The 24,255-nt window shown below is 39.7% G+C and overlaps 1 protein-coding gene and 1 long non-coding RNA gene across 8 annotated transcripts in view; one reads left to right on the forward strand and one right to left on the reverse strand.

The window, feature by feature from the left end:
- ADAM23 (ADAM metallopeptidase domain 23) overlaps nt 1–3,326 on the reverse strand; it is a 64,608-nt gene extending 61,282 nt beyond the window's left edge. For 4 of the 7 annotated variants that reach the window (XM_042822123.1, XM_042822119.1, XM_042822120.1 and 1 more), the window contains exon 1: nt 2,004–2,086. In XM_042822123.1, coding sequence (XP_042678057.1) covers nt 2,004–2,047 — 44 coding nt within the window. In that variant the 5' untranslated portion in view covers nt 2,048–2,086. Of the gene's footprint in view, nt 1–2,003; nt 2,322–3,205 lie in introns of those variants that run through there. The other 3 variants (XM_042822125.1, XM_042822118.1, XM_042822121.1) reach the window with 2 other exon arrangements.
- A 5,153-nt stretch (nt 3,327–8,479) lies between these two features.
- LOC122162124 lies at nt 8,480–24,253 on the forward strand. The gene is made up of 4 exons (XR_006169432.1): nt 8,480–8,616; nt 12,111–12,450; nt 15,089–15,163; nt 22,208–24,253. It is a non-coding gene; the product is annotated as an uncharacterized LOC122162124 (long non-coding RNA).
- Nucleotides 24,254–24,255: the final 2 nt, after the last annotated feature.

Here is a 24,255-nt window from a genome sequence, read left to right on the forward strand (position 1 = left end):
GCTCTGGGAATAGGAAATTTAAAATAAATAAGATAATAACAACAACACAAGCAATTCAGACAAGGAATATAATGAACCAACATTCAGTTAAAAGGAACAAAGCAAAATAAGTATCATGCCAGAAGAACAAAGTCAACATAATTCCAGCCTCCATGAAAACCCAAACCTAAAGAACCTTTCTGTGGGAATACTGCAGTGTTTGCAATGCCTCAGCTTAAAATGGACACTGAGTGGAAAGATCCATTTTACACAGTACTCAGCACCACGCATACCCCAAGAAATCAATACCGATTCTGTCAGCACTGATTTCTGCAGAGCTTTACCCCAGCAGGTAGGGAGAGAGAAGGTGCGGCATGGGAAGGATAGGCAATGGCAGCAATGTTCTTGTGAGAATGCTGGTTAAGTAAAGAGAATGGCACGCTCTCACCTCTGTGCGTTTCGTGAAAACATAACACAGAAACATGGGAGAAGCAATAGTCTCCAACCAATAGCACAGCCCTTTCTTCCATATTCCTCTCAAAAGAAGGGGCAAAGTCCACAGCGTGTAAGTTTATCGAAACGAGTGGTCTCACTTCAAGGGCAGCTCCCCAGATGCAGGGGATAAGCCTCTACACTTTCCCCAAAGAAAAGAAATACTGCATGACAATACTCGTGAAGAGAAAACAGAATTTGGAAGGATCTACACTTTTTCCAAGTCTCTAAAGTTTGCATAAACAGAGCACTTTCATTCTGCATGAGCACTGAGGGGGTAAGGAGGGAAGGTTGATCTTTGTAGTATACCACTGACATGGCTTATTCTTTTCTAAGTAACATCTGAGACATTTTCACAGTGTAAAAAAAAAAAAAACCAACAAAAATCTCACATGCTTCAAGAAGGTTGTGGTGCAACTTCAGAAGACAGTATTATCTTAAGTAGCTTCATTTTCCAACACAGGGACAATCTTTCCATGCCATCCAATGTATGGGTGCATTTAGATTCATCTGAACACGCACACTGTATCCAAATTCAATAGGCTAGAAAGCAACCTTTCTTCTCATGAAAATATCAAAACCATACAACTATTTCTAAGATTATACAGTAACTCCATATTAATTTCACATCTGAAATGTTACAGTATGAACAAAAACAAAACACATTCATACTCTGAAATTCCAAAAGAAGTGTAATTCATCAGGTAATGACTATACTACTGCTAAGTCTATATACACTAATATGCATTACCGTTTTTTTCTACCATGGCAACCTCACCCTATTCAAACCCTCTTTGTCTTCACTTTACCTTTGTAACTTATTGGTAAAAAAAAGTTTGTTTTTTTTTTAATATAAATTTGTAAAATGAAATTGAATAATAACACAGTTTAGAAAACGTTTACCCTACATCAAGTTGCTAAAAAAAAAAAAAAAAAAAAAAATTATCTAGTCTCAAGCAATTTCAGAAACATTTCTGTCCATATAAAATACAAGACTAGATTAGATCTCACATACACACACACAAAAAAAACCAACACACCAACTCCAGCCATTTTAAATTGGTTTTCACTGGTCATACACTAGCAGGAAACCACTACTGCATTTATTAGGTAGAGGATGATATATTCAGTGTCAAGTAACTCGCACCTTAAGTTTAGATTTCTAAAAAAAATTCTCCATACAACATTCCTCCATTGTAGAGCAATTTTGGAAGAAGCATTTTGATGATGATGGTATGAAGTCAAGCTACCAAAATCTGCACTGGTCAGACAAACCAATTTTGATTAATTACCATCAATTTTATCTACAGTTCAACTACTGAATCACCTTGAAACTTAAAATATTTTTAAATTAAGACACAGGAAATTATGTTCTTGTTTAATAACATTTTATATTAATTCCTAAAAACAATGGTAAGGGTCAACATTAAGCCTTGAAGATCTACAAAATAAAATACACAACCACAGTTCTGCATTACCTATTATTTTATTTTTATTTTTAAATTCCACAGAGAAGCCTCTTTTTACCCTACCTTGTTGTGTCTCTGCTGGTGCCTTGCCCTAGTATCCAGGACATGATAAGGGGTTTCAGAGTCTTTGTTGATGTAATAAATGAGTCTTGAAGGCAGTGTGATTTCCTTCTGAATTGCATTGCTGTTGCTGTTATTTTCACTGTTGTTACTTTTATTCAGTTGAAATGCATTCTCTTCATCTGCCCATACCCCTTCAGTTCTGCCTGCTGTTTCATTCCAGTGCAGGTCTGAGGAAAAAAGATACGCCAGCCATAAATTACATAGCAGAATACGTTTATTTCCATTTAAAAGTGACACACCAGCAGTGACAAACTCGTAGATTTCTAATATTTAATCAGATGCTCAAGAAAACAAAAAGAGTTTATTCACTGAGCTAGATCTGATTCATTTTCATAAATGGCTTTTGAAATAACGTTAATTATTTAAATGCACATATGTACATTTTTACATACAGTCATGGATAATAAATATTTTAACATCTTTCAGCCACCAAGAGGAAAAGAGTCTTACTGGATACAGTTACGCTCTACAACCTCCCGTGTCAGCGATGGTCTCTTCCACATCAAGAGATATACGTGCACATTAAAAATACATACACTTGTACAAGAAGATTGAGAATACTTGCACACACAGTCTACATAATAGGAAGTTCTCTACATCTTTTAACTTCGACAAGAGCCTGTAGCTTCAGTAGCACCTTTTCAGATGGAACGCCGTAGCCTTCTACCTTAAAATACAGTCAGCCAACGTACAGCATAAAATCGGCAGTGAGTCGAGTGGCAGAGCGGCTGTATGCGGTACTCGACACCAGCTCGGTCTCTCGGAAGCAAATAAGGGCACCGGCAGCCACGGAGCCCCGGCGAACAAGTTGGCTGCCGCTCAGACTCGCGCAGAAGCCACCTATGCCTTTTTGTCGCATACCTCAGCGGCGTTTCTCCTCACACCACCCTCCATAAAGCACTGCAGCACCGCCTCAGCACAGCGCGTTTTCCCCGTTTCACGAGCAAGCAAAGGAAATCTTTTCCGAGCGCAGCGTTACATACAGGGGAGCGGGCGCGTACGCAAGGCTGGAAAGGGCGGAGGAAGGGCTCGCTCGGCTGCGACGCGTCGCGTCGGGGTTCATCGCCCAAGAGGGAGGCGAGGGGGTCGGGAAGGGGCGCGAGGAGCGGCGGACGCCTCGCCCGCGGACCGGCCATACCCACCGTCTGCCGCCGCAGCCCGGGAGCGGGCGGAGCCGTGGAGCAGCAGGAGCGGCGCGACGAGGAGCGGCAGGAGCGCGGGGCGGCGGGGCCGCCGCAGGGAGATGCTGCCGGGCGGCTTCATGGCTCATAGCGCCCCGAGGCGGCGAGGGGGGCGGCCGGCCGGCGGGCGGCGCGGGGCCCTCACCACCGCGGGCCGCGCCCGCGGGGTCGGGAAGGCTGCGGGGGCCGAGCAGGCGGCTCCGCACCGCGGCACCCGCCCTTCTGCCTCCTCGCGCCGCCGCGACCGGAGTCCGCTACCTCGGCGCGAGGGCGGGCGGGAGCGGCGCGCGCGCACCTTCTCCTTTGCTCCCCCCCGAGCCGCACAGCCCCGCGGTAGGCGCAGGCGCGGCCGGGCAGTCGCCGTCCGCCGCGCCGCCACCGCCCCGGTGCGCGCCGCGGGCGGGCGCTCACGGCCCTTACGGCGCGTGGCGAGCCGTTACGCGCAGCCGTTAACGCCTCCGCCGGTGGCACCTGAGGGCGGGCTGCACGTTTCCTTGGCGAGGCCGGCAGCCCTCGGCGTCCGGTCGAGCGCGCCTGGGTGAACCAGCACGATGAGGAGAACCGTCGCGGAGATCAAAATAACTTCAGGCAGGTAGAAGATTAACCTGCTTCTTTGTAGTCCGTACGCAGCGTTGGCAATCAGGAGACCTTACAGCTGCATTGCCTCAGATAGCGGGCTGGACGCTGAGCTCTTTGCGTGCGTTTCACCTGCAGACTGGCAATATCCAGGAATAGATGCACTTTATTTGGGTGCAGGCCTCCCAGTTGAGGAAAAAGGGCGATTCTCCTTTTTGCCTGGATCCCCTTTTTCTTATTCATCCTCTGCTGAGTGCCGGTTCCACACAGATTTCCAAAAGTACAGAATTTTTCTCTGCTTCATCTGGCTCTTCAGCAGCCAGCCCGAATTAACACAAACTTTGTATCACCAAATTAATTATCATTGCTAATTTAGAAGATACAAGAAACTTTGCAGATCATTACCATGCAGACTGTTTTACAGCAGTACCATTACTGATATATATATAATTACCTTTTTTTAAAACCACAAAACCGTTCTGATCTGCACATGCCCCTTACCTACCAGCATGTGCTGGTAAGACAGTGCTGCACATGGAAGTTCAGAATTAAGCACATAATGGCAGCCAGGAGAGAGCAACAGAATGGCCCAGATTGAAGGAAAAAAGTAAAAAATAAAAATGGAGAAAATGCCTTAGGATTGCTGTTGTGTGGAACTATGGAGAACCTCTACCAGTTTTCTATACGAACTGATATTCCTTGATATGTATTTTCCCAGACACTTTCCATACAACCCAGCTGTTCCTCGGCTTCGGTCACCAGAACCTCTTAAGCAGCACACATAGTCTCCCACTCACACTGCCACACTGCTCAAGCTGTGTTTTATGAAGCTGATAAAAAGTTTCAGGTGGCCATGCAGATGGGAGAGCAAAGTCACTTCCATGTGAAATACCCACTAAGAATGACAGCTGCCTTTTATTTTTTTTTAAAAATCAGCTTTCGTCTTTGAAAGACTGAAATAATCCCAAATGAATTGTACTGTGAATATCTGAAAGCAAGATACCAGAAAAAAGGATTATCATAGTAACATCTGCGTCCAATGGAAGGAACTGAAAAGTGTGAGTCAGAGGCACGCAGAAAAGCACTGACAGTCAGTGCTTCGATATTTGGCTATGGAAAAAACATGTATTATGCAGGGCAGATACGTATTTTCAGTCTAGGTGCTAAACAAAGCTTGCCTCATGGCTCCAGACCATTTCCCAGAGCTTTTAAATTCATCACTTGCTTATCAGCATGGGGGTTAGCAAACACATGGACTGAAAATGCAGTGCTGCAATTCAAATTGAAAAGACTTAAGATGCAGAACTGCTGATATTGTCTTTACTGTCTTCTCTATTCATGCTTGACAGCCAGTCAGGAAATGGGAGCCTAGGCTCCATGTTAAAGACACAACCTTTCTACACAATCAAATCTTTTTTGTGGTATCACCTGAAAATACAGCGTCAGTGTATTGCTTGACTTGGAAAAAGTTACAGAAAACAGCCTTTTTAAGGAACTTTCTCCTTACCCAACGCCTAAATATTGGTCTTGCTGACTGAGCATTATGGAAGTGCATCTCACTGGGATGCGAGGAAAAACTTCAACAGCAGTAAAAGGTATGTTCAAACACCTAACAATTTCAAAAATCAAGTTAAGCCCTGTAAGGTGCACTGCAGGTGAGGCGTTCCAGTATGTTGCTCATAGAGACAAACTGGTTACTGATTTTATGGAAAGAGGAACATTTTTCTTGCAGACAAACACGAAAGAGACAAGTTCGTGAGGTACAAACGTTTACTGCTTGATGAAGCAGTCATCTCTTTGCAAGAATGGCATAAAATCACCATCGAGTTCACAATGGTGATGATCACTGCAGAATCAAGTATCAGAATTGGATATTGAATATTCAGCTTAACAAGGAGTTTCCAAGCACAACTAACCAAGGCTGCCTTGATAATTACCAGGAGCACCTGGGTAGCTCAAGACTAGTCTTGGGTGACCAAAGGGCATGCACCACAGCAACCAGGCAGCAGAGCAGAAGCATCCGCTGCTGAGCTCTGCTGTTAAGTGAGCACAGTAATCAAGCATGGTTATGACTTACTGATACTACTGCACAATTAGCAGGCTCAGCCATAGGCAAAGGTCCTGTTGTGCCCTGTGTCACACAAACATTTTCTTCTGATTTGCAGTAGCACATAAGTCAGCCAGTGCTGTAAATAACACAAATCTAAGAGCCTTGGGCAGGAGGGGGTATGAAGCACACAGGACATTGAGGAACAGTAGAACTTCATTAGCTGGCACAGAGCTAATCCACACAACCTCTAATGTGCACTCCAAAGAAGGCGGTAGCCGTTCTGTTTCTCAGCAGGGGAATAAAAGCCAAAACAAAGCTGCACTGAAACTTCATGCAACTCATATGTAATTACTTTTATAAAATATACTACAGCACGTATAAAAATATCAGATATAATACAAATAATTTATACTTTGAAGAAACCTGGGAATTATAATTAACAATGCAATGCATGAGTATAACCTTTTTAAAATAATACATCATGCACTGATCCTCAATATTCAACTATTCTCAAATAACAACTCAGTCATCAGTGTGAAGGAGAATATTTCCATCAGAAAAGCTGTTTTGATTTTTTTCCCCTCTTACATAAAAGATGTCCATGTCTCGCTGTGCATCCCTCCATCACAGCAGCAACCCAGCATTTTGATTTTACTGTTTCACTTAGTTTTATTAAATACATTTCAGCAACCGAGGAAGACAGCACATACATTGCACTAATGCAACAAACACAGAAGAGATTCAGGAAACTGTTTGCTCTAGATTCTACTGAAGCATCACTTTCCAAACTATAGATCTAGCAGCGCAGTGTTTCTGCTGCCTCTTCACCTTTGCAATTTTTATTTCAACCTCATACTCTAGAGGAAGAACATTCTCCTGTTATTCAGTAGTTCAGAGTTCTAACTACAGCTTTCCCCTCCAGTTTCTACTGGGCACAACACTACCTTACTATTATAGAGGACAGTAAAAATGCAATTTCTTCCATTAGAATTGCCACTCATTTACCAAGCTTTGCTTGGTTGGCGTTACAGCTAGCTATTCTTCTCCACAATAGTGCAACACAAATGAACTCTTATGAGCACCATCTGTTCCAGCACCACAGGTTAGAATATACATGGTAATCAGAATATACTTTTCATCTCCTCCCTTCAACATTGTGAAATATTAATGGTAAATTGAAGTAAGATGATAAAACAAATGTATGTTAGCTATATGTGGCAAGGGAGACAACACAGCTGTGCCACTGCTATCAAACAAGTCCAAGGTTTGATTAATTACAGTTCAATCTGTATCCAGGTGAAACCTAGCATCAGTAAGATACTTCTCATTGCAGGAAAGTTTTATTTTGAATAAATCAAACCAAACCCATTTCAGACTGAACTCGCTTGTGAGCATGCATTCATAACCAAAGGATTTCACAAGCTGTTTTTAGGGTTCCTTGGCAATGTTGAAACTTCTGCATGAAGTTATTGCATACTGCAAGTGACTGCAGTGAGGTATTTTTGCCACTGGTGCAAGCATTTTAGTTCTAAAGGCTGCAGTTATTCACCATATTGTCCAATTTATTAGTAATAGAGAGCAGAAGCAGAAACATGCTGGTCAATCTAGAACACATCTGTCATCTATTTCAATACAGATATACTTAGCAAGTAAAATATAAGCTACCAGCAGAAAAAGTGCTGCTCTTTTAATAAGCACTTCACTGTGTCACTGTGGCTGTGACATTAGGCCTGGGCCTCGCTAGTTCTTTTCACTCGTGTTATCATGCAAAGACAGTGTCAAGAAAGAAAAAATGGGGTGGCAGGGAAAGTTTCACTGAAATATTTTTAAGTGAGTGCAAGTTGAAGTGTAAGTAGACACAGCCCATGTTCATATCCTAAGGACTTGCCACAGCTGATCAGATGCTTACAAGTGTAGGTTCTGGAAAAAACAGATTGCAGCTACTTTGGTGTGACTTTGCAAAGGGAACCTATCGGCACTCTTTCCTTGACCCATTTGCACATGCCAAAAAAGGGCTGCTAGGGATCTCTCGAGTTATTCAGTCAAGCCCACACTGGCTATTCTATTATGCAATTCCTTTCATACATTGTTTAAAAGTAACTAGAGGTTTTGGCCTTCCAATACCACTGGAAAGCTGCTCCAGCAGCTCAGTGAATCACTATGTAAATCCTCCTACTACCCGTCTAATTTTATTCATGCCTAGCAGAAACCTATTTGTTCCTGTGCCAGCACTAGCATTAACAGCTTATTCCCCCTGCTGGTTGAAATGTCCAGGATGTCAATGCTTACAGCATCAAAGCCCAAGAAGAAATGGGTAAAAACATGAAACTGCAGATGAAAACAGAAAGGATGTTATCTTCAGCACAGAGACGGCCAGAATTGCAAGGGCCACATTATCTTGAGAGGAGGAAGGAACGTGGCCATGCCAGCATAATCCTTACTTGAACTACTGAAGCTCACCAAGAAAAGGAATGTGCTAGCTACAGCTGCTTGTAGTAGGAAGCTGGTTCTCTGGACACAGGCACACAGCATTTAAAAAAGTACTATAGTTGGTTTTTTTTTTTTTTTTTTTTTTTTTTTAAATGTTCCCAAAATTCTGAAAGAACCCTACTCTTTCTCCAGCATTTGCAGGTGTTGTGGGTGCTGCTCGAGTAACAAATCTTTACAGTCCGATTTTCTGCACGCCTCCAACAGATCCCTGTGCTGATGTTGCTGCCATCACTGCTGTAATTCTGTGTTATAAAAGGTAGGTAAAATGCTGAATAGCAGCAGTGTTAGTCAGGAGAGGAAAGCCTCGGTGTTTCCATAAAATGCAGCTCTACGAAATAGGAGAAAAATAGAAACTGCTACATCCAATTATGCATTCTGCCTTTCCTCCATAGATAAACTTGGACCAGTTTCCCTGTTCCTTTCCTAATTAGGCATAGGGATGAATCATCAGATGTGAAACACGCTATCCTGAAAGATCCCTATTTGAGGACATCTATAGGATTTGGCACTGACTCCTCATGAGACCCTAGATCAATATCCAAGCATCACTTATGATGAATTTATAAGAAAAACTAGTGTAAAGTGATACCAAAATATTGCACTAAAGGTTAAGGATGCCCCCTACATTTGAGCTGCTATTGGGTATTTTTTTAATTATATAAATAACTGTGTTGAATATGGCATAAATGGAGATGTCTATCTATACCTGTGTATGTGTGTAAATAGCATACCACATTGGTATATTACCACCCTTCTCCTAGCCTTCTTGCCCCTGCATTCTAAGCTCAATTTCTTAAAAGTTTGATACACAACTATATAACACCACCTTTTGGCTTTCCCTCACTAACTGGTGCAGACCCATGGGTTCCCAAATTTTGAAGAGGTCTCTCAGATTTGGTGATTCTCAGTACTCACCTACCAAAGTCACTGTCTAGTAATATCAACACAGCAGATTTGTAACATCACAACAAAATTATTCACTTCCCAGTGAGCACTTTTCATAATTTCTGCAGTCAGTTCTTTCAGCAGATTCCTGCTTCCTAAGAAAGCTGCAAGAGATCTTTCAATTCCCCAAAGATAAAAAAATAATCTAAAGTCAACAATATTTACTAGCTTACTAGACTCAAGCTGTCAACACAGTAATGCAGTGAATGTTCTAGGCGATTACTACTTCTATTCTGTCAGTTTGGTACACAGGAAAATGAGACCCATCAGTCTTTCCTAACGTAGAATTAATCTCTCCAACTTTCTGCTTGTTTTCTTGCCCAAGGTCTCAGTCACAAACCTCTCTAACACACAAAAGTAAAACAAGCCCCCACAACCACGATAGCAGATACTCCACACTCACCCTCACAAGAGCCCCATACAATCTGACCGTGTGGATTGCTACATCAAGAACCAACACTCGAGGATATGAAACTGTGCTCTTTATCCCACAGCTTCCATTCTTCCTTTCGCCCATGTGAACTTACACTTAGTCACCCTTCAAAGACCTTATTATTTCTTTACATGCATATGTTCCCCATGATTACCTGGGGTTGCTTATCCCACTGTTAACCATAAAGTTTAAACACACATAATTATGGGTTGTTATTATGGAAATGCAGCAGGTCTTGACAACTTAACGGAAATTAAAATAGCATTATTGTACCCTGCGCGCAGCATCTTTGCAGCATACATGATAGAAGTAGTGCTAGTTCTCTTATATCCCTTCTCCCCACTGTGGAAAATCCATCCTTTTTTCCTCCCCTCTCTCTGATTACTCATAAAACTACTACTTACAGAGAATTCATGAATTTGCTTTTCTCTAAAATTCTATCCACATCTTACGGCTAATAAACGCTCCAAATTTAACCATCTTCCAGCTTCTCCTGCATTATCTTGCTGCAGAAAACATTTGCTTATTGTAAGCAATTCCAGAAAATTAGCTGAAAGGAACCAATTTGCTGATAATCAAAGCAATGCAATTATCAAGTTAGTGAGCAAGAACCAAAATCAAAAGGAATCACAATTCTGAGTAAATTGGGATTCAGACCAAACCCTCTTCTCACGACAAAGGCGTGCCTGAAACTTGCATTGTATGGCTGCAGAAGTCAAGAGCTTAGTTACAGAAACTGAATTACTTTTAGTTTTTATTTCTGTTCCTATGTGCTGATGCTGCACATTGAGCTTGAAGTGCACAAGGACTTTATAAATAGATAAACTCCAAATGGTAGAGATTAAAGCATAAACCTGTAGGGAAACATGACTAAAGACACAAAGCAGATTAATTGCACAGTTAGAAATACAATCTGACCTCTGCAGACCAAGGTTTTTCCCACTGGACAGTACTTTCCTGCTTTTACATTAAATTGGCCTCATCCCAGAATTTATGCTGCTCTCCAACACTGCTGCATAATCAATGAAACTTCCATTTACCAAAGAGAGCCTACTGAGCACAAGACGTCTTTTTCCTTATTCTGGCAACTGATAAATTGAGTTTTCTTATAGAAAACTGCATCTTAACAGCCACAGCCATCTATTGATTTAGCTGCTTTTTAAGCAATACAGCAGTCTTTCATAATATTATGCCACCTACCATTTTTATGGAGGAAATGACAATGGCTGAACTAACATGGGCATGAAGTATCAGTGTACGTAAAGAAGAAAATGAAATGATATTGAGAATGAAAGCATAGCTGAGTTATGTAAGCTCTTCTGCATTATTTTGCTAAGAAACAATCAGAGAAAAACCATGCAATTTTAATCCAGCTCTAGAAGATTGGCCACTCAACAGTACAGTTCAAAATCACAGCCTGTTTTATAATACCTAAACAATCACACTATTTTCTTGACCCCAACAGTTTTACCCTTGCCTTTCCCACTCTACACTGTAGCACAGTGCCCAGACCAGTGGAGAACTGCAGCGGTCACTGTGCAGGAGCTACCATGCTTGAGTATTCCCTGATTTCCAAGCATAAATACAGGTTATAGCTGCCAACGCGTTTCATGTGACTTTGAATTCTCTGTGGACCTATCCTCAGCAGCATGGCCACCTTCAATTTGCCTTCACTTCTGTTTTGTTCTCTTTTAGAGAGGAAAATGCTGGCCACAGCTTACTGAGTACTTCCTCTTCACTGCTGGGCTACCAGGGAAGTTGTATTTAGCAATTCCTAATGTCAGAGCAGCCCTTACAGATGTGGCCATATGACAACAGCCTTCTGTCTGGGCTTAGATAAGCACACAAATTGGCTTAAAGTGGCATTTAAATGCTGGCTTCTGGAACTCTTTCATCTCACACGTGCAGAGGTAGTGAGTTGCAGAGCCAAAACTGGCATCTCTACTGGAAGCATTAATGTGCTTACCCAGTCAGGGTATAAAATATAATTTGGTTTATACGAGCTGTCATACAGCTGAACTGTAGAGCTCAAACTTAAAATATTCATGACCATCCTAGCAGTCTCTTCTTTTTCTTCTTCCCCTCCAAGAGAGCAATGAAGAAACAGTCTCACATTTTCAGATATAACTATTTGTTTTACAGAGAGAACATCTTTTGTTGGGCTGCCAAGCTTGAGTCATCCCTACAGAGTCATTTCTAGAAGCATGCACACAGAACTGACAGCTGATTGCAAGCTATTTCCTAACTTACATAAAGATTTTAAAGGTTTAAAAGCAACCTAGTAAAATTAAGAAACAGAAACCTTTATAGCTTCAAATATTAATAAAAATTATTGTTTTCTGTAGTTATGAATAAATTTTTTTAATTCACAGTACTATGCCACTGAGGAAATGATGCATTTAAACTGCAGAAGAACACTCTGAAGGTGGAGGTACGATAACTGCCAGCTTGCTACCACAGTTCGGGCTGCCCTGCTTGCCTCTCCGCGCCATGGCTCTGGTGATGGACCTCATGGGACTCCAAGCAACAGAAAGTGGCACAGGAGCAATGGACTCTTAACAACTTCACCATCAATACTGCTAGGAGAAGAAATGCAGCCTGCTAGCTGTGCGGGACAAAAGAGGCAACAAAGAAGCTCTAGCAGGTGACCATGTTACACTACTAAAGAGGCAAACAGCAGAAGTTAAAGTTGTTACCACCTACAAAGTCCAGGTAAGCAATTTTTGCTTTTGAATTTTTCACTCACTAGAGATAGGAGTGTTATAGTAAGGTTTCAAGTTCACTACTAATTTGAACCATTAAAGTGATACTCATTTTGCTCTGAGAAAAGGCTATCTTCTTTGATCATTTGCTGAATCTTTAAGTAAGCAGGATGAATGGATTACTTGACGTGCCAAACCAAAAATGCATTCCCTTCCACTTCCTTTGAAATAAAGTTAACAATGCATAGGATAAGGTTCGTGCTAAGTCGTTATAGACCACAATTCTCTTTCCTGCTAGCCCAGTCAATTGCAACATAAATTCAGTGTTTTATAACTTTCTTGGAGACAGGAAAAATCTAAAATTCAGGTATTTGTCTCAAAGAAGTTTATTTCCTTGGTATAAGTTGTAGCCCAAGAGCATGCTCTGAAAGAGAACTGTGACAAAAGGTGCCAAGTACTTAGCCAGCCGACCTCTCACCATCACTGTTGCAAAGCACATTTTAACATATGCGTGTAGCAGAGAGATATCAGTGCATCAGCCAAAATGGGTCAATGTTGTCCAGGTAATCCACGGTAAAGAGAATCACAGAACTGTAGGAGTTGGAAGGGACCTCTAAAAGTCATCAAGACCAACCTCCCTGCCAAAGCAGGTTCTCTACAGCAGGTCACATAGGCAGGCATCTCAATGGGTTCTGAGCATCTCCAGAGAAGGAGTCTTCACAGTGTCTCTGAGCAGCCTGTTCCAGTGCTCTGTCATGCTTATAATAAAGTAATTCTTCTTTGTATTAGTATGGAACTTCCTATGTTCCAGTTTCTGCCCACTGCTCTTTGTTCTATTGCTGGCTTATAGTCAACCTGCTGTCCACCAGAACACCCAGGCCTTTCCCAGCAGAGTTCCTCCCCAGCAGGTCAGCCCCTAACCTGTATTGATGCGTGTGGTTATTCCTCCTCAGATGCAGGACTTCACACTTGCCTTTGTTGAACCTCACCAAGTTCCTCTCTGCCCAACTCTTCAGTCATCCTGGTCTTGTTGAATGGCAGCACAGCCTTCTGCTGCATCTGCCACTTCTCCCAGCTTTGTATCATCAGCAAACTAGCTGAAGATGGACTCAACCCTTTCATCCAGGGAACTGATGAAGACGCTGAACAAGAATGGACCCAGCACTAACTCATAGAGAATGCCACTAATAACAGGCCTCCAACTAGACTGTCACATAGCTGATCACAGTTGTCTGAGTTCTGCCAGTTTACAGTCCTCAATTCACTTCAGAATCCTCCCAGCTGGCTTACTGCTGCATGAACACAACTGCTGTCTCTTGCAGGTTTCAGGACAAGCACAGCATCCTTTTGTCTTCACCATCCCTGGGCTTCTTGCTCTCATGCCTCTGTTGGAATTGAGGCACCTGCAAAAGGGGACTTTGGAACTGTATTGGAAGCATGACCCCTCTGAACTGCTGTGGAAGAAAGGGAATTCTCCAGGCATGTGAAGGAGCATCTTAGGTTTCAACACACAATTTTCCCTCATTAGTCAACCAGCTTTTTTTTTACTGGCCTCTTTTTGGATCTTCTGCTGTGATATTACATTGTCACTTCAATGGAAGTGAAAATAATGAGACAAGAAGTGCCAAATGCTCATTTAGCAAACCCCATAGCATGTCTTTCACAGAACTCAGATAGCTGTGTGTGATAGCACAAGGAGATACCAAGAGATCCTTCGCTGCCTCCTCTGAAAATCAACACTATTTTGATGGAAGATGCTGCCATTTCTTCTTATTTATCACGCCAAACTCAACTTCCATCCAGCATAAATCCTGGTGGGATTTGAATTATGCTGACAACAAGTCATGTTACCTTTCCAATTGACTCTACAGATAGCACAGATTTCTCAGATTTTGTTTAAAGTATAGTTGTCTTCAGCTATGCACAGGGATTTTCCCACCACCTTGCCCAACAAACACTTCTGTCCAAATATGAAAGTTAACTGAATATTCGGAAGGCTCTCTGCTCAGGGCAAATTGTAATTAGCATACTATGTGCCAGGAGGAAAAGGATTAGGCCTCCCCCAGCCATCTGCTGAGTATGCTTTGCCAATGTCAGATGAGTGTTTTACTCGATAAACTGCAAGAATATATCCAGTTACAATATTGTAACTTCATAGTTGTCCATTAAAAGTATGATTTTGCCTAGTGCAAAAAGGAGAGGTGCAAGTTCAGCACAGAACGATAAGATAGAATTATGTTTTTGAATCATAGGTTTTAACTTGGGGCATATACTGACATCAGGGGAAATGTCTGCATAATGCAAGCGTTCAGATTTCATAAGTCACCCTCAAGACATTCATATTTGCTGAGCAAATCCTTACGTGAAGAACCATCTAAGTAGGAAAATTTAAACTGGCTTGTTAGATGGGGAAAAAAAGACTTTGAAATTTATTTGGAGAAAGTAACGCTCTAGGGGCTAAGAGGAAGAGAAGTAGTGATCCCCTCAATTCCCATTTGTCACACCATTTTTTCAAAGTATTTTCAGTTAAGATAACAGATAAGTTCTACTCTGTAGAAGAATAATTAAATTTGCAAGTGCATTTTGATAATATTCCTACATTATGTTTAATTGCAGTCTGAAATCAAACACACTTGTCTTGTTTTCAGTTTCCTACCAGGAGATTGGAGTTCCAGCTGTAGATGAGATTATGCCTCTTCAGATGCTGAGCTACTCAGAAGCAGGTAAGACATCATTACTGAGACACGTAACTACACCTGACCCTGCTTGGACTTGGGAATTGCTTGGGAGCAGGTATGTTTATATATAGCAAGGAAATCATGGAGAGCTTGGGACGTGAGCCCCACAGCAATCCACCAGCTCTGTGACCCTCATGCATGTGCCCTGCAGGTGAGCCCTCCTGCTAGGCCTTCAAGCTGAACAGGAACTTAGTGTTTCTCTATCTCCTAAAACAAATAGAAGAAACTTGAGGAGAGGAGATAACATGTAGCCTACTGCCATTTTATGTCCGAAATCAGGATAGAAAATGCTTACTGGTAAGTTAAGCATCAAAGATCAGCTTTCCTCTTGCTTCAGTGTATTTACAGTCTACTAGGTGGATCCTAAAAAATGACTAAAAAGAACAGAAAACTTTACCAAGAACTGCTGAACAGCTGTTTTCAGAATCAGAGCATGAAGTACATTGTAGGGACCAAACCTGGACAGAGCTTTACACCTAGAAAGAATTCTCCTTATCTGCAGTTTCTGTAATTCCTTTAATATCTATACCACAGCAGCTCTACTGCACTTATGTCACAAGAACAAGTCTTCACACTGACACATTTTAAAAATAACTCATGAGTAAGATCTTGTTCTCATTTCTATAAAACCTCTCCTCCCAATGATAAAAACTAGTTAATAATTTAACAAAGTAATCCAAGTGTTCTAAAAATGGCACAGGGCCATTTATATTTAAAGAAAGTGCTTAGTTATAGGAGATTAATCTGTGAGAAAGGACTATTATTTTGTAATGCAAACACTTCCAAACCATCTACATTGGCTCCCAATATCACTTGCCTGTGGGTGACTGCTGGCTATTCACTCCTTGACCACTCTCATATTAGAAAATTGTTTCATTGAGAAAAGAATGGTTGCCTGCAACCTAAACTATGACTCCACAAAAGGTTAATGCAGTTTGATTCATGCAATTGAGGTCTTAGTCCATCACATTAGCCAGGCTCTACCAAAGTCACCCCCTGCAATTATTTTTTTTCTTAATCTGAAAATAGGAAAAAATTGGAGATTTTATGTTTCTTTGGTGTATTCTGGAAGATTTGAAGATTATCAAGGACCTCTATTTATTTTGAATGCCAATTTTTATGTATTAGTTTCAGGTCACCTAGGGCCTGATCCTAATAAATAGCTAGCAAAGACTAGCTGTTTCCAGACCATTCAAACATCTAAGAATAAGTGAGTGCGTACACTGATTTGAAACTAAAGTCAAAATTAGTGAGCATTTTCAAAATACTGCTTTTAAGCTTCTTACCTCCCTTTCCCCACCTTTAAAACAAGCACAAGACTAGTTTATCATGAGAAAACATTGTCAAGAACAATAACCAAATAGCAATGGAAAACGAAAAAAAAAATATGCATTTTTGTTGTCTGGTTAGTGCATCCCAACATCCTCTACATTTCACCTTGTAGGCTGAAAGCACAAGTATTTTTAAATGTTGTGATTGGCACTTACGTCCCGAGATTTTTAATAAGTTTTAGCCTGCCTAAATGGTAATAAAATTTTATAACCCAATCTATGAATGCAGAATACTGAGCTTGTGGATAACTCACAGTGAAGCCTGAAAGAAAAATTATGGTTCCAGGGCATTTTCTGATTTGGTTTATAAATAGATGGTTTTGACACAGCAGTCACAAAAATAAAGCTACAGTTAGCAAGCCTGAGGCAGCTGTACAGCTGGGAGAAGCGCGTACTCTGGCAGCCGGTCTGTGCTATCGCCTGTGTTGTGATACATGCTATCAAAACACCAGTTAAGAATACAGCGAGAATCAGCATTTCAGCTCAAGGCAGAGTGACAGGAAACAAGCTTTGATTTTTATGTTATCCAATATGTAAACCATTGAACAAAAGCAAACGATTTAGATTCCTAATTGGAAGCAGCAGATAAACGTAACAATACAAACATTTTTGTCCTTCTTCATGTGAGACAGGTAAATTAATGTGACTTTCCTGTATTTGCAAAGAGTTTTCAGAATGATATGGCTTATTTTGCTACACAGTTGCATCAAATGAACAGAAATATTTTTGGAATCTGAATAGTGGAATGAGTACTCCATTGAATAACAAATCCTCTTTGGGGAATGATCCAGCTATTTCTGCAACTGGAGGTTTTTGCATTTACACCAGCTAATTTCAGACCAACCACGTGGATGAATATTGTGCCACAGCTGGAGCAGTCTGACAGTCTAAAGCAGTAAAAAGCTTCAAAGATTTCAGTTGAAGCTTCGAAGCAGGACTCCCAGAACTAATGGAAACCTGCTGGTAATCTCTAAGTTGATTTAAGCTCCAACTTACTGCGGTCCTGTTCTATTATCCTTCGCTGAACAGAACAGATACAGCAAATCTGAAGTTTAATTTGTATAAAATCAGGACCCACATCCAAAAGTTTCAGAAACCTCACTTACTTCAACATAATAATTTGTTGATCCATCTTTGAATGAAACAATTTCTAGCCAACAAATAAAGCCTAACACATGCTTAAATTTGAATGAATAAAGCCTTGATGTCACACAGTGAATATCATGAAGGCCTTTTGCTATATTCAAAAATCTCTTTTTAATCAAGAAAAATATTTCCTTCCCCTTTACTTAACACCTCTTCAAACATTCTTCTTCAGCACAGTAGACACAGACACATATTTTGCAATCACAGAAGAAACATTTCATGTGCGCTGACAGAACATTACAAGGTTGAAAAAGAACGGATACACTTCCACACACTGTTCAGTAAGTTTTCTTGAGCAGTTTGAGATCTTATGTAACCTTTGCTTACATCATCAGCATTAAGTTTGAATGTTCACTCAAAAATGTAAAAATTGAGCAAAAAGCATGACATTTAGCATGTAAATACTCCAGAATTCATCATCTAGAAAAAAATGCACACTTTTCTAGAAAGCACAAACATGAGAAATGGTTATGAGTGATAGGCCACACTGAAGAATTAGAAACATGAAACGAAGTTAAACATCAGGTTATTAACCTGCACTGAATTTCACCACCCAGTCCTTTCATATCCACATACAGACTGAGCATTTGGATTGACAAGACAAACTCACAACTTCAATAGTTTGCATAAGATTTCCAGAGGAGTATGCCTGAGCTAGAAGCTGATGTCCTTCCCCCCTCTCTAGATGTAATTCAAGAACTTGGTAAGAATCATACAGTATGATGACAGTGGATTCACAAGCAACCTTTTTGAAAAATGTCAATTCTTTCCCATTATAAAGTTGAGATAAATTACCATATTTACAAAACAGAAAGACAGCTCTATCCTCCTACCAAAGACAGACCAAGAACTTGAACCAATGATACCAACATGGCACCATACACAAACAAGAAAATGAAAACAAATCCCCGTTGTAAATTTAAACGTAACAAGACAGACAAAACAATTACATGCTGTGAATGTAAATTCAGCTCCCCAGTAGAAATTTATCCAGTTTTTGCTCATAACAGATTTAAAAGCTCTGTCCAGTATTACTGGCACAGCTGTTCTACAGCACTTCTACTTACATCCCTAGCTGCTGAAGTAGATATCACTGGTGCCACTTAACACAGCTTGCCTTTTTGCACCACTGTACAGAACGGTTTGAAGAAAGCAATGGCAGCACAAGCCAGCGAAGGAATTCTGTTTTAAACCACCTTCCACAACCCATTCTCATCAGAAGCTATTTAATCTGATTAGCAGAAAGTCAAAATATAATTTCAAAGGAAATTGTAAATTGACTGTAAAAAATTGACTGTTTTTTTATTTTTTTTAAATACAGAAATCATTTAAAAAGCTCTCAAAGCTCAAAACAAGCCCCAAAGAAAGAAGCCACAGTGAGTTACCCTGAGCATTACATTTGCAAAATTTCATTAAATTTAATTAACACAAAGCCAGTTAGAACAAAATATTAGACATAAGGCAAAGCAAGCCAAAACAAAAATCTCAGACAAAAACAAATGGTTCTGTGAATCTCAAGGAGATGATAGGAACAGAAGGCTTGCCAAAATACAGCTGTCCAATTTAATGACAAATGTTTTTGACATATAAAAAGCACAGTCCACGTTTCTTCCCCCTTTAAGAATGTGGATCTTATGAAGAAAAAAATGAATATGAATTTTTAACCAATTCTTTTCTGCGAATTAAATTTTTTGTTTTCTGACATGCTCTGAAGTTATACGAAATAAGGGAAAACAGAAGTTGACCCTGGCTGCACAGTAGAGCTGAAAAGGATGCAGTAGCCAACAGAACAAGACACAAGCACTAAAAGCATATGTAGATACTTGGCCCTCTTCTAAAATTTTCTTGAAGAGGCAGAGACATATGAAGACATAAGCAATAGCTTATTGTGTAATTACTATATATGTGATAAAGACAAATGACACTAATCACACCCTAATCTCTAAGAAAATAAAAATGAACAACACTGCATCACAGATGGAATTCTTTTTTAAAAAGGGAGGACTGTAAGGGAGAAAAAGCAAAGGAAAAAATGACTACTAACCTAATCCTTGTTACAGAATTTTCTGTAAACTTGGAAGTAAAAAAAAAAAAAAAAAAAAAGTTATTTTCAGTTCTGTATTATTTTCTGTTACTGTATTACCTCTTAAGCTCTTAAAAAACAAAAAAGGACCTGTGCTTACCAACGCATTTCACAAAAAACATGGAACTCCAACATTAAACAAAGAATACTGAAGATAATTCTGGATAATATTGAACACTTACGTGTTCTTGTGTGGTATGAACATTAACTAACTAGTAGGTGAAAGTACAGACTGACCCAACTTTATCGTGCCCCAAATTCAACCCAGAACTGCAATACGTCGGCAATAATTTAAGAAACGACAATTTGCTAAAACAAAAAGGGAGAATGAAAATATTAGACATTCAGAAATCTAAAGACATGAAATACCTGTTGCAAAAACTCAGTATTTTTACTTTTAATTGTACGAAGGCTGAGTCTAATGCTATTAAAAAGTAAAGAAAAGCACAAGTTTCTCTCATCCTTTGGTCATCTGATGGATTGGTCACTACTCAGAGTTTTAACAGAGCTGTTTCCAGAGTTTGGAAATTCCTGCCAGTGGCCGCATACTGCCTTACAACTTCTTCATTAACTGCTTTCTTCTAAAAGAAACAGGTGTACAACCTTTGTTATACTCCTTTCTCCCCTGTAAACAGTTGCCCAAAGGACCAGAAGTGAAAAAAGAGAAATACCATCCATGTTTTAAGCAAATAAGTGTAACGTGCCAGGAGAAAGAATGAGGGAACATGAACTGAACTATCACAGAAGGTGAATGGATTTTGACAGTTGTTTGCAAAGGTTCAGGCAAAACAAACATAAATATTAAAATTAAAAAAAAAAAATACTGATTATTCATTGGTTTCATTCCTATCTCATCCCTTGCAACTGTTTTACTCATTTTTACCTCTAATCTCAACAAAAGCAAGTCATGCATGCACATCACATCCACAAAGGATGAAACGTGTCCTGAGCACTGTAAGCCCGTGCTCTTTGCTGTTCTTACAGAGCAATCTCCAGGCCAGCCGGTACCTCCATGCACAACATAGCAAGATTAAGTTTGATTCTGCAACTACTTTGTCAATGTTAATAATGGCTAAGGTAAAGTATAACCAGTATTTTCAGTGCAGCAGTGCCAATGTCAATGCAGTGTGACACAGTAAATATGGAAACCTGACTGGCTTTAATGTGTTAAAGTATATCTTTAGGATACAAGAGACTAAAAAAAGCCTATTCACAAATGGTAGTATTTGGGAAGAACTGCTTTTCAGTATTCCTTAAGGGAGGAACTTCTATAGAGAAAGCCTGAATTTAAAAAAATCACTGACAACTAATATACGCTACAGTGAGTGATCATGTCTCATCAAAAGCACTGCTTTACTTCAAGAAAATCTTTGCAACTTCCAGAACCAAAGAAACAATTTCATATGTTAAACCACTAATTACTCCAATGAAACCAAGACCAATTTCATCATAATTCTCAAATATTCCTTCAAACTGGATCGTTGTCATACTTGATGCTCTATAAGCATTTCAAGAATTGCTCACACATCCCATGAAAGATGCAATCACCAGACTTAAAATTAGCATGATGGTTGTATCTCCATGTTTAGATAGTTAAACCTCATCCTATATATGTAACGAAACACTATTTGACAGCACAATAGCATGCATCTAGGTAACTTAATTCAGCCAAGAACAAAACACATGACAATCTTTAACAATGAATTGAAAACAGCAAAGTGTATCCTGAAATCTGTGACTTAAGGCCTCAAGAAACAACATGCCTGTGCTTTTCAAGCATTTATTAATTCAAACTGAACTACATGCATGCATCACTGTTTCAAAACAGCATATGACAACACAAGGTATTCCACTGTTCAGTGGAAACAGAATACAATGCTGATGTTTTATTCAACAGGAAACATATTTAAAGTACTCAAAAACTCAAAACTACTCAACATTATGATATTTTTGGCCGCTACCTCCCTTGCTTATTAAGCCAACTAAATAAATTAAACTTTTAAAAAGTAAAATGAAACAAAATAAAGACCTCCAAAGCATTTTGCAATGTTCTCTCCATAACAAATCATACCAACTTGTTTCAAGCTAAATTCTACTTCCAAAATAAAGAGACTACATCACATACAAATTTTCTCTTTATTTAAATAAGAAAGAAAAAATAGGATTTGTTCTAGTGAAGGAATGAATAAGTTTGTAACTGTTAAACCTAAACAAACAAGGAACAACAAAAATCTTCCCTTCCACGCACACTCAGATTTATGCAACTACAAAGTTTTCTAAAATGTATTATCCGGAATGCTTCATACAATAGGAAGTCATTAGTGATAAAAATAACTGGACATTAATTACATTAGTGAATGAGGTAAACCTTAGGGTTTTTTTTAGCTATACCCAAAACATTAACCTGTAAATAGAAAATGCTTTCAAATCCTAAGTATGAATTCAGATTATTCAATTCTCAAACCCTAGATTTACCCTCGGTGAAATAAAAAGGAAGACAGCTGAAGAAGATTCATAACACCACCCCCTTCTAAAACTACCCAGTAAAGGAAGGAGAATACCAAGCAGGGAAGCACAAAGATGAACCTGTCCTCAATGCTTCACATAAGGTTACCATCCACTCCCATTACCTCTCACTAATTTATTTCCAAATAAAATACTCTGTTTTATAGTCTAGCTCTTCACAACGTAAACACAAAACAAAACACACCCAAAGGCATGACTGAAAATAGACAGGAAAATGATAAATCTGACATCAAATAAGTTGAGGATGCAGAGCAAGAACATCTAACAATATGACTGTAAAAACTTCTAACATCAACATACAAAACAACAAAAACACATTGTGCCAAATAAGCACAGGCAGTAAAGAAGCAAATTAAAGAGACATCAGGCAAGAACATTTCAAAAGTTACCAATTGTGAGAACATGAAACCCATAAAGATGTGTCCTTACTTGGGCACAAATTCAGCATGAAACTTAAACACGACTTTGCACTAGGTCAGTCTTACAAACACAAATGAATATCTGCATCCAAGTTCCAGAGATGCATTTTGATACTACTGCATAAACATCAGGTGCAAACAACAAAAAGAACTAGAAAACTAAGACATCAATGTTCTGCTCACAAGGAAGCAAAATTGCTTCTGACAGATTCTTGGTGAAACCAGACCAAGTATTCACAAATAGACCAATAGTCCTGTACAAAAAGAATAAAGGCACTCACCCAGCTGGTGAAGGGGCTCCTGGCTGTGCAGCACCCCATAGCAGCAGACCAGGTCCAAGAGATGCTCTCCCTTCATCCCAGAGGCTGGCCCTTATATGAGCCCAGGGGCTCCACCTGTGCCACCCCTCCTGGTCAGCTGGGGAGCACAGATGCAAACAATCTGCCTGTGCTCCCTGGGCCAGACACAGCCCTGCACCAGGTGCTCCATCACCACTTCAAGCCCTGCCCTAACCATTGCCCTGCAGTCAATCAGAAAAACAACTGAAGAGCTGCTAAGTGCATGAATCAGACACTGAAATTTTTTGGGGGGGTAAGTCTCAATACTCTGTTTACCTAGTACAGTAAGAACCAAGTTCACAGTTGAGATGTGCAATACTAGAAGTAAAACTCAAGCTGCTTAGAATGAGATTGTTCTAAAAAGTTGACTGAGTGCTTTCATAGTTTCAAAATTATGAAATGTATTAAAAATAAGCATGACCATATAGTAGGTCAAAATGACATGCAAACTTTTTTTTCTCAGCCAACATAAAATATTCAGCATCTAAGTGCCACCAATTAGATTCTAATATGATTTTGCTCATCATCGAGTCACCTTTACTTGCTTTTGTACATCTAGATATGCAAATATACTGACAAAATCCTTTATCCATTAACGTTAATTTGATTATGCTTTTAATAAACGCACCAAACCAAAAACCTCTCCCATCACTTTCAGTGAGAAAGTATTTCAGCAGGCATTTTCCATTGCTGAAATCTCCACAAGCACGTTCTGAAGTTTCAGCAATGCTGCTACTGAACAATGTGGGTATTCAATAATGGTAGCAAAATCGATACCAGCAAAAAACTCCCTTTTTAAGTAAATAATTCCTTAAGACTTAAGAAAAATGTCTCCTCTTTTCCTTCTTGTACATTTTGAGTGCATCTTCATCAATTCTCTTTCCAAGGCAATTTCTATATTTGAATAAATTGCTTCTTTGAAGAGTTTCTTCTCATACCACAATTTCCCTTCTTCCTTAGTAGCTACTGAGAATTCACAGAAGAGGTTTTCAAACAGAAGTGAAGCACAGAAAAACATCTGAACTACATAACAAATCTTTTTACGCTGTCAACCACAGAAGTATTTCCAAATTTATACCAGATTTGTTTTCTTTAATAAACATTGTTAGATTGAATAGGTGTTTTAAAAAGTTAAGTATATATCTTCTTACACATGTAACATTAAAAAAAATTAGATCGCACCTAGAAAATGAGCATATTATTTGGAATAAAAAAGTCATGCTAAAAAACTAGC

Source organism: Centrocercus urophasianus, unplaced genomic scaffold (genome assembly GCF_019232065.1).
Source record: "Centrocercus urophasianus isolate 14NV4802_14NV808 unplaced genomic scaffold, USGS_Curo_1.0 seq_20, whole genome shotgun sequence".
Taxonomy (NCBI): domain Eukaryota; kingdom Metazoa; phylum Chordata; class Aves; order Galliformes; family Phasianidae; genus Centrocercus; species Centrocercus urophasianus.